The sequence below is a fragment of the Gallinula chloropus genome, assembly GCF_964237585.1.
Source record: "Gallinula chloropus genome assembly, chromosome: 6".
Taxonomy (NCBI): domain Eukaryota; kingdom Metazoa; phylum Chordata; class Aves; order Gruiformes; family Rallidae; genus Gallinula; species Gallinula chloropus.
In genome coordinates, this window is record NC_140091.1 from 27,283,351 (window position 1) to 27,295,690 (window position 12,340).

The 12,340-nt window shown below is 39.0% G+C and overlaps 1 protein-coding gene across 1 annotated transcript; it reads left to right on the top strand.

The window, feature by feature from the left end:
* Positions 1–2,675: 2,675 nt before the first annotated feature.
* Positions 2,676–11,607, top strand: RO60 (Ro60, Y RNA binding protein; the record flags this gene model as incomplete). The annotated part of the gene is made up of 8 exons (XM_084266007.1): positions 2,676–3,255; positions 3,764–3,984; positions 4,230–4,376; positions 5,784–5,921; positions 6,247–6,363; positions 7,075–7,188; positions 10,069–10,215; positions 11,455–11,607. The coding sequence occupies 8 exons, from the start codon at positions 2,676–2,678 to the stop codon at positions 11,605–11,607; spliced, it is 1,617 nt and encodes a 538-aa protein (XP_084122133.1).
* Positions 11,608–12,340: the final 733 nt, after the last annotated feature.

Genomic DNA, 12,340 nt, shown 5'->3' on the forward strand with positions numbered 1-12,340 from the left:
AAATGTGGATGTTTGTGCCAGAAGCCTGTGGACACTAGCACAGACCTGTTTTCAGTGCTATGAGTCCAAAAAAGTAATCATTACAATTATCCATTATTAATGTTTGTAACTTAGGTTTCTTATAGGGTGTAGCAGAGAAGAGCAGCAGGATAACTTTTTTCTCTGATGGTTAGCTCTAAACTTCTTAAAAACAATGCAATTAAAATGACACTGCATATCCATACCTAAAAATGAAGTAGTGAACCGTTTCCTTTTCGGGATGATGCATTTCATGGGAGCACTGATCTTGCATTACTGTATTTTATAAATGAGTCTAGATTTCAAGCCATATAAATATTATTTGTTAATTTAGAAATGTTATAATTATTTTGTGTAGGCTTTGTTCCTGTTCTCAGGGTGATGGTGATAATGGTAACTAATTTGTTATTAGTGACTGTAAACTGTAAGCATGTGAGGACAAGTGAGACTCTCTAAGCAAGAATTAAAATAAAATTGACATATCAGAACCTGTAAAAATTAAAAGATGGAAAGAAAAAAATCCCTTTAAAATACCCTTAAGTAGTTCTGGCATTTCCAAAGATAATCAGCAGAGTGGGATCATAATTGTTTTGTTTACCCAGATGCACGGTCCTTCCAGTTCAGTTAAGCCTTGGTAATCTAGAGGTAAAAAAATAGTGTTCCCATTAGCCTTGTTTTAATGTAATAATGTTTATCACAGCAAAGGTATGAAAGATGCAGCAATAAATTATTAACAAAATTTCATATATATACACATATATATGAAGAACTTGTCATTCGTGCATGATCCTTTGTGTCCTATTCTTTTTGATCAAGATAATGCTGTTTTTCAGTATCTTTCCATGTAATTTTTTATTTTTCTGGCAAGTAATGTTTGGTGACTTATTTCAGGAATTTTTCTTCGGGTTTTGTGTGTTTATTATGAAACATTACCTACTGTTTAATGAAACCAGCTAATTAAAATGTATTGAAATAAAATGTATTTAGACATTAAAATGTACTGATATGGTCTTTGTGCATCGCAAATACCACCCTTGTTATTTTCAGAGTATTTGCATGCTTCAGATGTCAGTGAAAAAGTCGGCTCAACCATGATGTGTATTTAAATTGGTTTGGCAGGAAACATGGTTAGAATATTTAAGCACTAGGAAAAATAGCTGAGCACTGGCACTCTGAATAATACAATGAAATACATTTCTTTGTTTAAAACTGCAGGCTTCCATTAAAAAATAAGTATCAGCATATGGCTTCTGTTTCTATGATTTTAACAGCATATTGGATGTAATGGGAGCAATGATTATTATTTTTATTTAATTGTGGATGGAGACAGCACAGCACTGCAGATACACAAAACCAGAGGAAGGTTACATGTGTAGTCTCTTGCAGAGAAAGGAAAAGTCTGTGTTGAAGGGGAAGTATGGAAGTTGTTTGTAGATCAGTGTGTTACTTACCTAAACTGGGGAGAGGGGGAATCTCAGTTTACATTAGTGACATTTATTTGAGCGAGCTCATCCTAGTAAATGAAGCAGAATGGCTTTTATCTTCAGTAACCAAACAAGCCTGTCAAAAGTAATACTCAAAAATTAAGTGGATTCCTTTGAAATGTCATTTGTGTGAGCTCAGACCTTGGTGTGTGCATATTTTAAATCCATATGCAGGTTGATGGATTGGTTTATTAGTGCTTTTAAAAAAGGGACTTCTAGGTGCTATTTAGTGTCCTTTTATTGTTTGATGAGACCTGAAAAAACTGAATTTATTGTTGTCACATGAGTGTTTTGGACATAGTGATGATGAATTTTTCTTTCCCCTACCCCACTGATGTCATTTCACCTGCATCTGTTTAAATGTCATGGCTTGCATTTTGCCCTGCTTGGTGTTCTCCAAGTGAGAGCAATGTTGTGCATGCAATTATTACAGCTGAACTCTCTTGCAACTCATGAGTGTATGAAGACCTAAAAGATTGTGAATTTGTTGTGCTGTTTTTTGTTCTTGACCTCAGATGTAAAGCAGTACAGAATTTGTTGTTGTGCTGTATGTTTCCTTGGGTCTCACTTGAAACAGCAGCCTATTTGAGCTTGTAATAAAGTAATTTTTTTCTTCAGCTACTGTCAGTCTTTAGAGAGCTTTTGTCTAAGCCTCACTGAAACTCACCATATTTAAACACTTACAGTCTTCTAGCTAAACAGTTTTTCAGTATTTAGCATCATATCATGATGCTTTATTTTAGCATCATGTTTATTTGCTTGGTCAATATTACCAATTCCTGAATAAAATAGAGCAGGGCAAGATCTGAGTTTTGAGGAATTTAGTATGCAATCCAAAAACGTCCCTAAGAAAGTGTCATACTATGTTAATGGCAAAAGGGTGTAACCCCAGCCGTTTTCTGCATGCCACCCATAGGGGTTAAGCAGTTTCGAAGTTGTAGCGATTGTAACCCAGAGATTTCCTTTTTCTTTGTTACTGTTCTCCTAACTGATGCCTATGGTTGCACCCTTAGAGTATACTCTTATTAGATTTATGAAGAAAAACCTGCAAATGTGTCGATGTAAGATATATTTACTTTGCCAAGAGGTGGTAAAAAAGTAGTCATGAGATTTTCACAGTAATTCTTAATAAACTTCATTATTCTTTCAACAGGCCTCTTGGAAGTGTAAGCAATGGAGGACGAGGAAAACCAAGCACAACTCCTGAAGGAGAAGCAGGTGCCCAACTCTGGCAGTGGGTACGTGTGGCACGTCACCGATATGAATCGGCTGCAGCGGTTCCTGTGTTTCGGCTCGGAAGGTGGCACTTACTACATCAAGGAGCAGAAGCTGGGTTTTGGAAATGCTGAGGCTCTAACAAGACTGATTGAAGAGGGTAAAGGCTGTGACGTTGTTCAAGAAATAAAGACATTTAGTCAGGAAGGCAGAGCAGCAAAACAGGAGCCCCTGCTTTTTGCTCTTGCCATTTGCTCACAGTGTTCTGATGCAAAAACAAAACAGGCTGCGTTCAAAGCTGTTCCTGAGGTGTGTTGCATACCAACCCATCTCTTTACTTTCATCCAGTTTAAAAAAGATCTGAAGGAGGGCATGAAATGCGGCATGTGGGGCCGTGCACTGAGGAAAGCTGTTGCAGATTGGTACAATGGAAAGAATGGCATGGCTGTCGCTTTAGCAGTTACAAAATACAAACAAAGAAGTGGTTGGTCTCATAAAGATCTTCTGAGGTTGTCCCACCTAAAACCTGCCAGTGAAGGTAAGGCATTTTTATTTACCTCAAAAATCTGTGTTTTAAACTTCTATTTACTGTGGAATTGTTTTGGAAACCCAAGTACCATTGTGGACTGATGATGTCTTAGTGATGGTATCCCATAAATTGCACCTTAAAAAAGTGCATGATCATACCAGAAATTGACCAGTTTATCTCAGGGTAAACAGAATTTGTTCCCTTCTTTGTCTTTGCTTAGGTCAAGAGATTATAAAATAATATAGTTTCTCTCAATTTCCCCCTATTTGCTTACAAATTATGAAATAACACTTTTTGGTTGTTTGGGAAGATCTGTGGTTGCAAAAACATTAGGCTCCTCGCTTCAAAGGAGAATAAACAGTAATTAAAACTACTGCCATAGATGTGTGGCTGACCTTTTTTTATAGCTGGTTGGCATGTCTGAAAATGAAACCTGCTAAGTTATTTGCTTGCTAGAATAATAAATGCCAGTATAAAGACAGTAATCCTGCTTGGAAAATATTTCCCTTTTCAATAGGAATTGCTATAGTCACTAAATATATTACCAAAGGGTGGAAAGATGTCCAAGAGGCTTATAAAGACAAAGCAGTTTCTGCTGAGACTGAAAAACTCTTAAAGTATCTGGAGGCTGTGGAGAAAGTAAAACGCACAAAAGATGAATTGGAAGTTACTCATTTAATAGAGGAGTATGGGCTAGTTAGAGAGCATCTCCTGACAAACCATCTGAAATCTAAAGAGGTAGGTAAACTTCATTAGCTTTATATTCCTTTTAGAGTAATGCTTCTCAAGAGTCTCATGTCTAGATTTCCATAAAAATAGCCCTTACACTGTTTTTAGAATTACCTACCCAAGCAGCTAATTTAGAATAACAAAAATCTATATAACACGTATGTTTATTGTAAAATGCACATATTTAACGTACGGATATCAGTTCTTGTATTAGAATCTCATATTTTTTTTCCATTCTCTTTCTTGAATCATAGGTTTGGAAGGCGTTGCTGAAGGACATGCCCATTTCTGTCTTGTTGAGGAATTTAGGAAAGCTGACAGCAAATTCAGTTCTTGAACCACGAGGTTCAGAAGTGGCAATAGTGTGTGAAAGACTGAGAAATGAGAAACTGTTAAAAAAGGTAAGACTTTTCCATAATCAGTGCCAGCCTTTGTGGTTTTTAGTCTTTTCCTAAATTGTATTTCTTCAGGCATCCTTGTTACAAAATAGAAGGATGTTCCTTGGAGGAACTGTGTAATATATTATTTTTAAAAAACTGCAGTCCAGAATACCTGCACCTTTGTTTTAAAACTTATCTTTATAATTTCTTTTTGATTTCCCCCACACCTCCCAGTTTCTGAAGCTTTTATAAAAATTAACTATATTGCCAGCTAGGATCTTTTCTTAAATTAGAGCCATGGCAAGCTTTGCCTCTTGGGGTCATCCATTGCTTCTGAGTCTTTGTAATTTAGCATCAGCAATTCAAACTTAAAAGTTAGTGCAGGTCACTTGAGTGGGGTCCTAGGAAGTGAATGAAGAAACTAGCATAGCAGCTGAGAGGAAAAGGATGACAGAAGGGGACTTTCTCTTTTGGTTTGCCTTACTATCCATCAAAGAGGTAAGAAAGTAAGAAGGAAAAGAGGATTCTCCAAAGGGAGAACAAAAGTTTTAGGAATTTAATGGGAGATAGAGAAGACAAAGGGCTTTTTCTAATAGCTTTTTTTGGGAGATGGAAATCATGGTGTTTAATTTCAAGACCATAGTTGAATTGAGAATGACAGTAGGTCCTTTTGTTCCCATCCCACTGCTCATCCCTTTTGCTGGTTTCTTCTTTAATCATGCATAGTTACTGAAGTACTGGGGAAGGGAGAGCAAAGATGGCACAGTAACTTGGTGGAAGGTGGACAGTGGGCAGGAATTCAGATTTGCTGAGGTTTGCTGCTGGTAATGAATAATGACACAAGCATCCCTTGAGGAAAAAGGTAACAAAAATGTTCAATAATCAGTAAAGCAAAGCTTTGTGGTTTAGAATACTTACTGTGCAGCAGCCACTGATTTGGGATATGTAAGGAAAGGAAAAAAAAAAAGATGAAAGCTTTTGGACTCTTCTCTGATAGTAAGTGGAAAATGAATGCTTTATTCTGAAAGTAGTTTCATTGTCCAGTTTTATTGTATCTGGTACAAAACTAACTGCAAGTTTGTTCTTTCCATAGCTCAAGTCCTTTCCCTTCATCAGTACAGGGAATTTCTCTTATTGCAAAGCTGTGATAGATAATGGCACCGGACAGTCATAGACGTGGCTGTTGATGGCATAATATAACATTTAGAATTTGTTGGAAGATTCTAGAAAGGGAGTGAGGTCCATTACCAGTAACTAAGAAGTAGCAATTCATGCAACTGCTGTGTAAAGACTGCATGAAGTCTTCACATTTAAAGAAACAGTGTATTAAACTTGAGATGTTTGTGGTACGATCTCATTTTTAGTTTGTTACCTTTTTTAAGGAATTCAGATTTTCAAAAAACTACTGTTGGTTTCTTTTGCCTGTAGGGTAGAATACATCCATTCCATATTTTGGTTGCATTAGAAACCTATAAAAGTGGACATGGAAGCAGAGGAAAGCTTTGGTGGCGTCCGGATGAAGACATTTTAGAAGCTTTAGATGCCTCATTTTACAAAACGTTCAAGGTAATGTAGTTCTTAAATACTATGGTTTTTTTAAGCTTTGTTAGAATCGTCTGTTTTCTGAAGGCTTATAAAATGACATGGAAAAGTTTGTTGAATGAGTAACAATTTTGAAACTCTGTAACAAAAATCATGGGAATTGGGATTTTATTAAACCAAGAATCAAAACTTCATGATGTGTTCAGCTTTAGGCAACTTCAGTGTCCTAATGTTACCCCAGAATGAATTAAATAAAAATCATTCAACTTCTAGGGTTGAAAGAATAAGGAAGAAGAAATTATTTTTATTTATGTGTATCTTTTTTTTTCTTGTCTTTTTTGCCTTCTAGACAGTGGAACCAACAGGAAAACGCTTCTTGCTTGCAGTTGATGTCAGTGCATCAATGACACAAAAAGTTTTGGGCAGCGTGCTCAATGCCAGCACAGTTGCAGCTACAATGTGTATGGTGAGGCACTGAACTTCTTTTATTTATAACTATTTATTTAGAACTATTTGTAGCTTGAGCAGCTCTTTTGAGACAGAGGTGCTCTTCTATGATTCTAAAGCTGGTTAGAAGATGATGATTCCTTGTGCCTCGCTGGTACACCAGGTGCTTAAAGCTCATGGCAACCAAATTCAGAAAGATCAATTTGAGGGAGTTGGTTTCCATTATAAATCAAAGTGATGAGGCTGCTTTTTTCATTTAGCTGAAAATACATTTTCACTTTCTTTTTTTCAGGAGCTTTCATAGACTAATACAGATTAGATTAAGAAATTTTGGGGTAAATCAATATGGCCAGTTATCAATATGGCCAGAGTTGCTTTCTCCTCAATTTGATATTCTAAAGCTTCTTGTGTATTTATATCACAGATGAGGCAAGGGTGGTTGTTTTCTTATGTTTAAAAATGTTTGTGGCAGGGGGGACAGGAGAAATAGTGAGTATCTTTAACTACAGTGATTGGAGTGTTTCTTTAGCTCTGATTTTTGCACTGTTTATTTGCGTCAACGTTACGGAATATTTCAAGTGTAGAGCGACGTGTTAGTATATATGGGGGCCATGCTGACTGAAATACAAAAGGATATGTCATGCTATGTGTTTGGTAGGGAATGCCTTGAATCAGACACTAAAAATTCTGAATAATATAACCAAATCATTGTTGTCATCTTCTTTCTCAGGTTGTCGCACGTACTGAGAAGGATTCCCATATTGTTGCCTTTTCACATGAGATCGTCCCTTGCCCAGTGACGGCTGATATGACATTACCTCAAGTATTAGTGAAAATGTATGAAGTATGTAAAAAAGAAAAAACAAACAAAAATACCCCAAAACCAAACCAAAACCAACCAAACCCCAAAAACCCCCAAACAAACAAACCCCCCCTACAAAACCAAAACCCTTAAGATATAACTGTTGCTAACATCAGTATTTAGAAGTGTCAGTACTTAGAGTGCTTTCTCTTTGTAATTAATTCTGTGTTTAGTCTGTGCCTGTTTAGTAAAACCCCAGAATGTTTTTTGTCCCTTTGATTTAGAGAAAGTCCAGCAAATGTCAGGATTTCATCCATCATCAGTGGATGTTAAACATTGCATTTTGGAATGGCAGTTTTAGGTTGCAATGAGTTAGTTTGAAAAGAATATTAAAAAAAGTCAAAAAACCCCACAACCCTGGTCAAAACCACAATAAGCGAACTGTTGTTTAACAAAGAATCACAGAATTGTAGGGGTTGGAAGGGACCTTGAGAGATCATTGGGTCCAACCCCCCTGCCAAAGCAGCTCCCCAGCTCATATTGCGCAGGTAGGTGTCCAGATGGGTCTTGAATCTCTCCAGAGGAGGAAACTCCACCACCTCCCTGAGCAGCCTGTCCCAGGGCTCTGTCACCCTCACTGGGTAAAAGTTCTTCCGCATGTTGGTGCGGAACTCCCTGTGCTCCAACTTGCAGCCATTGCCCCTTGTGCTGTCTCCACAGACCACTGAAAAGGGGCTGGCCAATTCCCTCTGCATCCTGTGCTTAAGATATTTATAAACATTAATTAGGTTCCCCCCTTAGTCTTCTTTTCTCTAGGCTGAACAGTCCCAGCTCACTCAGCCTTTCCTCCTAGGGCAGATGCTCCATCATCTTCGTAGCCCTTCTCTAGACTCTCTCAAGGAGATCCCTGTCTTTTTTATACCAGGGAGCCCAGAACTGGACACAATACTCCAGGTGGGGCCTGACCAGGGCAGAGTAGAGGGGGAGGATCACCTCCTTCGACCTGTTGGCCACACTCTTCCTGATGCATCCCAGGATCCCATTGGCCCTCTTAGCCACCAGTGCACACTGCTGCCTCATGGCCAACCTGTCATCAACCAGGACCCCCAGGTCCTTCTCCAGAGAGCTCCTCTCCAGCAGGTCATCCCCCAGCCTGTACTGATAACACACAGTTATCCCTCCCCAGGTGCAAGACTTTACACTTGCTCTTGTTGAACTTCATTAGATTTCTCCCTGCCCAGCTCTCCAGCCTGTCCAGGTCTCTCTGGATGGCAGCACAGTGTTCCTGCGTGTCAGCCACCCCTCCCAGCTTTGTATCATTGGCGTACTTGCTGAGGGTGGATGTTATTCCTCATCAAGGTTGTCAATGAAGATACTAAACAGGACTGGACCCAACACTAGTCACAGGCCTCCATTCAGATTCTGCTCCACTGATCACGACCCTCTGAGCCCGGTCCAACAGCCAGTTCTTAACCCACCTCACTGTCCACTCATCTATCCCATGTTCTCTCAGCTTTTCTATCAGGATGTCATGGGAGACAATATCAAAGGCCTTGCTGAAGTCAAGGTAGATGACATCCACTGCTCTCCCTCCATCCACCCAGCCAGTGATGAGATCATAGAAGGCTATGAGATCAGTCGAGCACGATCTTCCCTTGGTGAATCCATGCTGACTACTCCTCATGACCTTCTTCTCTTCCAGTTGCTTGGTGATGGCATCCAGAACAAGCTGTTCCATTACCTTTCCAGGGACAGAAGTGAGGCTGAATGGCCTGTAGTTGCTAGGATCCTCCTTCTTGCCCTTTTTAAAGACTGGAGTGATATTGGCTATCCTCCAATTCTCAGGCACGTCTCCTGTTCTCCAAGTCCTGTCAAAGATGATAGAGAGCAGCTCCGCAATCACCTCCGCCAGCTCCCTCAGCACAGGTGGATGCAGCTCATCCAGGCCCATTGATTTGTGTACATTAATCCCTTTGAGCCGCTCCTGGACCACCCCTACCTCAACTAGAGGGAAGCTCTTTATTCCCCAAACACTCCTACTTTCATCCAGGATCTGTGGGTCCCGAGGGGCCTTTGGAGTGAAGACCGAGTTTAGGCATTCGGTATCTCCACCTTTTCAGCATCACCCGTTACCAGGACACCCGCCTCGTTCAGCAAGGGACCTACATTATCCCTCGTCATCCTCTTAGTATTCACATATCTGAAAAAACTCTTTTTATTATCCTTTATGTCCCTTGCTAGCTTCATTTCCAAGTGGGCTTTAGCCTTCCTAGTCACATCCCTACAGGCCCTGACAACATTCCTGTATTCTCCCCAGGTGCTCAGACCCTGTTTCCACAGTTCATAAACCTTCTGCTTCCCTTTGAGTTTATTCATTAGCTCCCTGCTCATCCACACAGGTCTTCTGTCTCTCTTTCCCAATTTCTTACTCAAAGGGATGCACCTATCCTGTGCTTGGAAGAATCACTGTTTAAATGTTAGCCAGCTCTCAGAGGCTCCCTTCTAACAGCGTAGCCCACGGGGTAGCTCCTAATAGGTTGCGGAGGAGATCAAAGTTAGCTCTTCCAAAATTCAGGGTAGCTATCCTTGCTTCTTCCACTCAGGATCTTGAACTCTTACCATTTTGTGGTCGTTTTGTCCTAAGCTGCCCCCGACCTTCACTTCCCTAACGAGCCCGTCCTTGTTAGTGAAAACAAAGTCCAGCACCCGCCCTCCCCTTGTAGGCTCCTGCACCATCTGTAGCAGGAAATTGTCTTCAACATACTGCAGGAATTGTCTGGACTGCATACGACTGGCCGTGTTGCTTGCCCAGCAAAGAAGCCTTTATGTGTGATAATACTTATGCAAGCTTAATTTTTTTTTTCTTAGGTTTTACTAGTTTCTGTATTAATGTGTTCTGTATATATTTTTTTTCCTTTCAAGATTCCAATGGGTACTACTGATTGTTCCCTTCCAATGATATGGGCTCAAAAAACTGAGACAGCAGCTGATGTCTTCATTGTATTTACCGATAATGAGACCTTTGCTGGAAATACTCGTCCTGCAACTGCTCTTAGAGAGTACAGAGAGGTAAATGTGCTTCTGACTGTTGATAATTGATGAGTGTAAAAAAGTTCTAAAAGTGTTTAAGAGACTGAACTAGTTGTACGTTTTTTCTGTATACAATTTGGTATTGCTAAAAATTGATACATTCTACAGTTGGAATTCTATATTTAAAACCACTAAATTGTTAAAAGAATTTGTAATTATCCTAAACTGCTCAGTGTCCTGCAATATCAATGAATAAAAAATTCATACAAAAAAGTATTCAGGGAATGCATGAATTTCTGCAGTCTATATACAATTGATCGAATAAGGTTTTTGTAGGAAGTTCTTACAAATTGAATTTGGCTCACAGAATTAAAGTTAACTGATGTCTGCACTAGGTGCTGCAAAGTTTAAATGAAGTAATGAACATAAGCCTGTAGGATAGCTGTCAGTAGTAGTGATAGTAGCTTGTGAAGAAAGCTCATTGTGTTTTAAAAGGGAAACTCTAAATTTAGTAATTAGCAATTTAGTAATTTTGAAATGGAACTAAGAAAAAGTACCCTCTACAAGCACATTGATTTTAGCAACTCTTATTTACCAGAAAACAATTTTTATGCTTTAAGGGAACTATGTTTTAAACTATAAGGAATGGTTTTTGGCAAATGTGTATATTGTCATTAATCTTCATATCATGCCACCCAGTTGAAATTAATGTCAAAAATCTTTCACTTGCCCACTGTGTTGCAGTTTTCTTAGTTGTGATTAGCTCCTGTGCCTGAATTTGTGCTTTAAACAAAGAGATCCTACACTCTAGCCTCCATGCCACTTGCTTTGCCTTACCTTGTAGGTTGCTAACCTGCAAATTCATCTCAGAATTGTCCAGGCCTCTGCTGGTCTATTTGATCAACTGACATTTGGACATCCTTCCCTTAGACAAAACCACGCTCTCTAATTCCTATTATATGATTTGACAATTCCTATTGAAAGTTTTCTCCCAGAATGAGCGGCAAAATAGCAAATGCAACGTTGGCATTTGAACAGGTGTGCAGGAAAGGTGTGCTGGCACACCTCACTGGAGTTACTTACACAGATTTAAATGTATCTACTTCAGGTTAAGTATAATGTTAAATGGGCCGGTTATGGCATATCTGGTTTCTATCAGTGTGCCTATTCAGACAGTGGTTTATGCAAGCAAGGTAGCAAGATTTGGCCCTCTGGTATGTTTAAGTTATTGTACATATATGTTCTGACTTTTACTATTTTTTCCTGTCTTTCCTCCAGAAAACGGGTATTCCTGCTAAATTGATTGTCTGTGGAATGACCTCAAATGATTTTACGATCGCGGATCCAGATGACAGAGGCATGTTGGATATATGTGGCTTTGACGCAGGAGCGTTGGATGTTATTCGAAACTTCGCTTTGGATTTGATTTAATTTTCTAGGCGTCTGCTCTTCCCAGTGGGTCCATTGCTGGCAAGAGACTTCACCCTGGGAACTCCCAGCCAAATATACTTTATTAGAATATGGCACATTATATACATATCAGAATGTTACCTTTTTGTGAGGGGAAAACAAGAGAAGCAGATGGGAAATCTCTTTTCTCTTTTCCTGTTGCACACAATTTGAAATAATGGTGGGAAGTTTGCTAAAAGTAGCTACAGGGTTAGACAATACCTAATTTAATTTCATTTATAATAGGTTATAAATACTGAGAGATTCCCCCCTACCCCCTGGTGCTGTGGAATGTTTGTTTGCAAGAACAAATTGGTGACATACTTGTAGGATGGGGCAGGAAAAAAAAAGTAGGTTTAGTATTTCTAATGATGTCAGTTTAATAACAGTTTTGTTAAGAGGGATTTTCCTTTGGGTTTTTTTCAGTCTTTGTATTTTAAACAAATTATTAAGCTTCAACAATTTCCATTGTTACACTACAAAATCTACAGAAGTATTTTCTGGCATGTTTAAGACCATGTGACTGTGATGCAGTATAAAAGTTACCCAGTGGGATTTTATACTGATAAATCTGAAAGTGGAAGAGCTCATGCTAATCGTTTTCTATCTAGATTACCACCTGGGTTTTCAGGAGTAAAGTGTAATTCTCCTCAGATAAACTGAGGGGCAGTTTCTGTACAAAGTAGTTTCAGAAGCACTATTTTAGAATTAATAC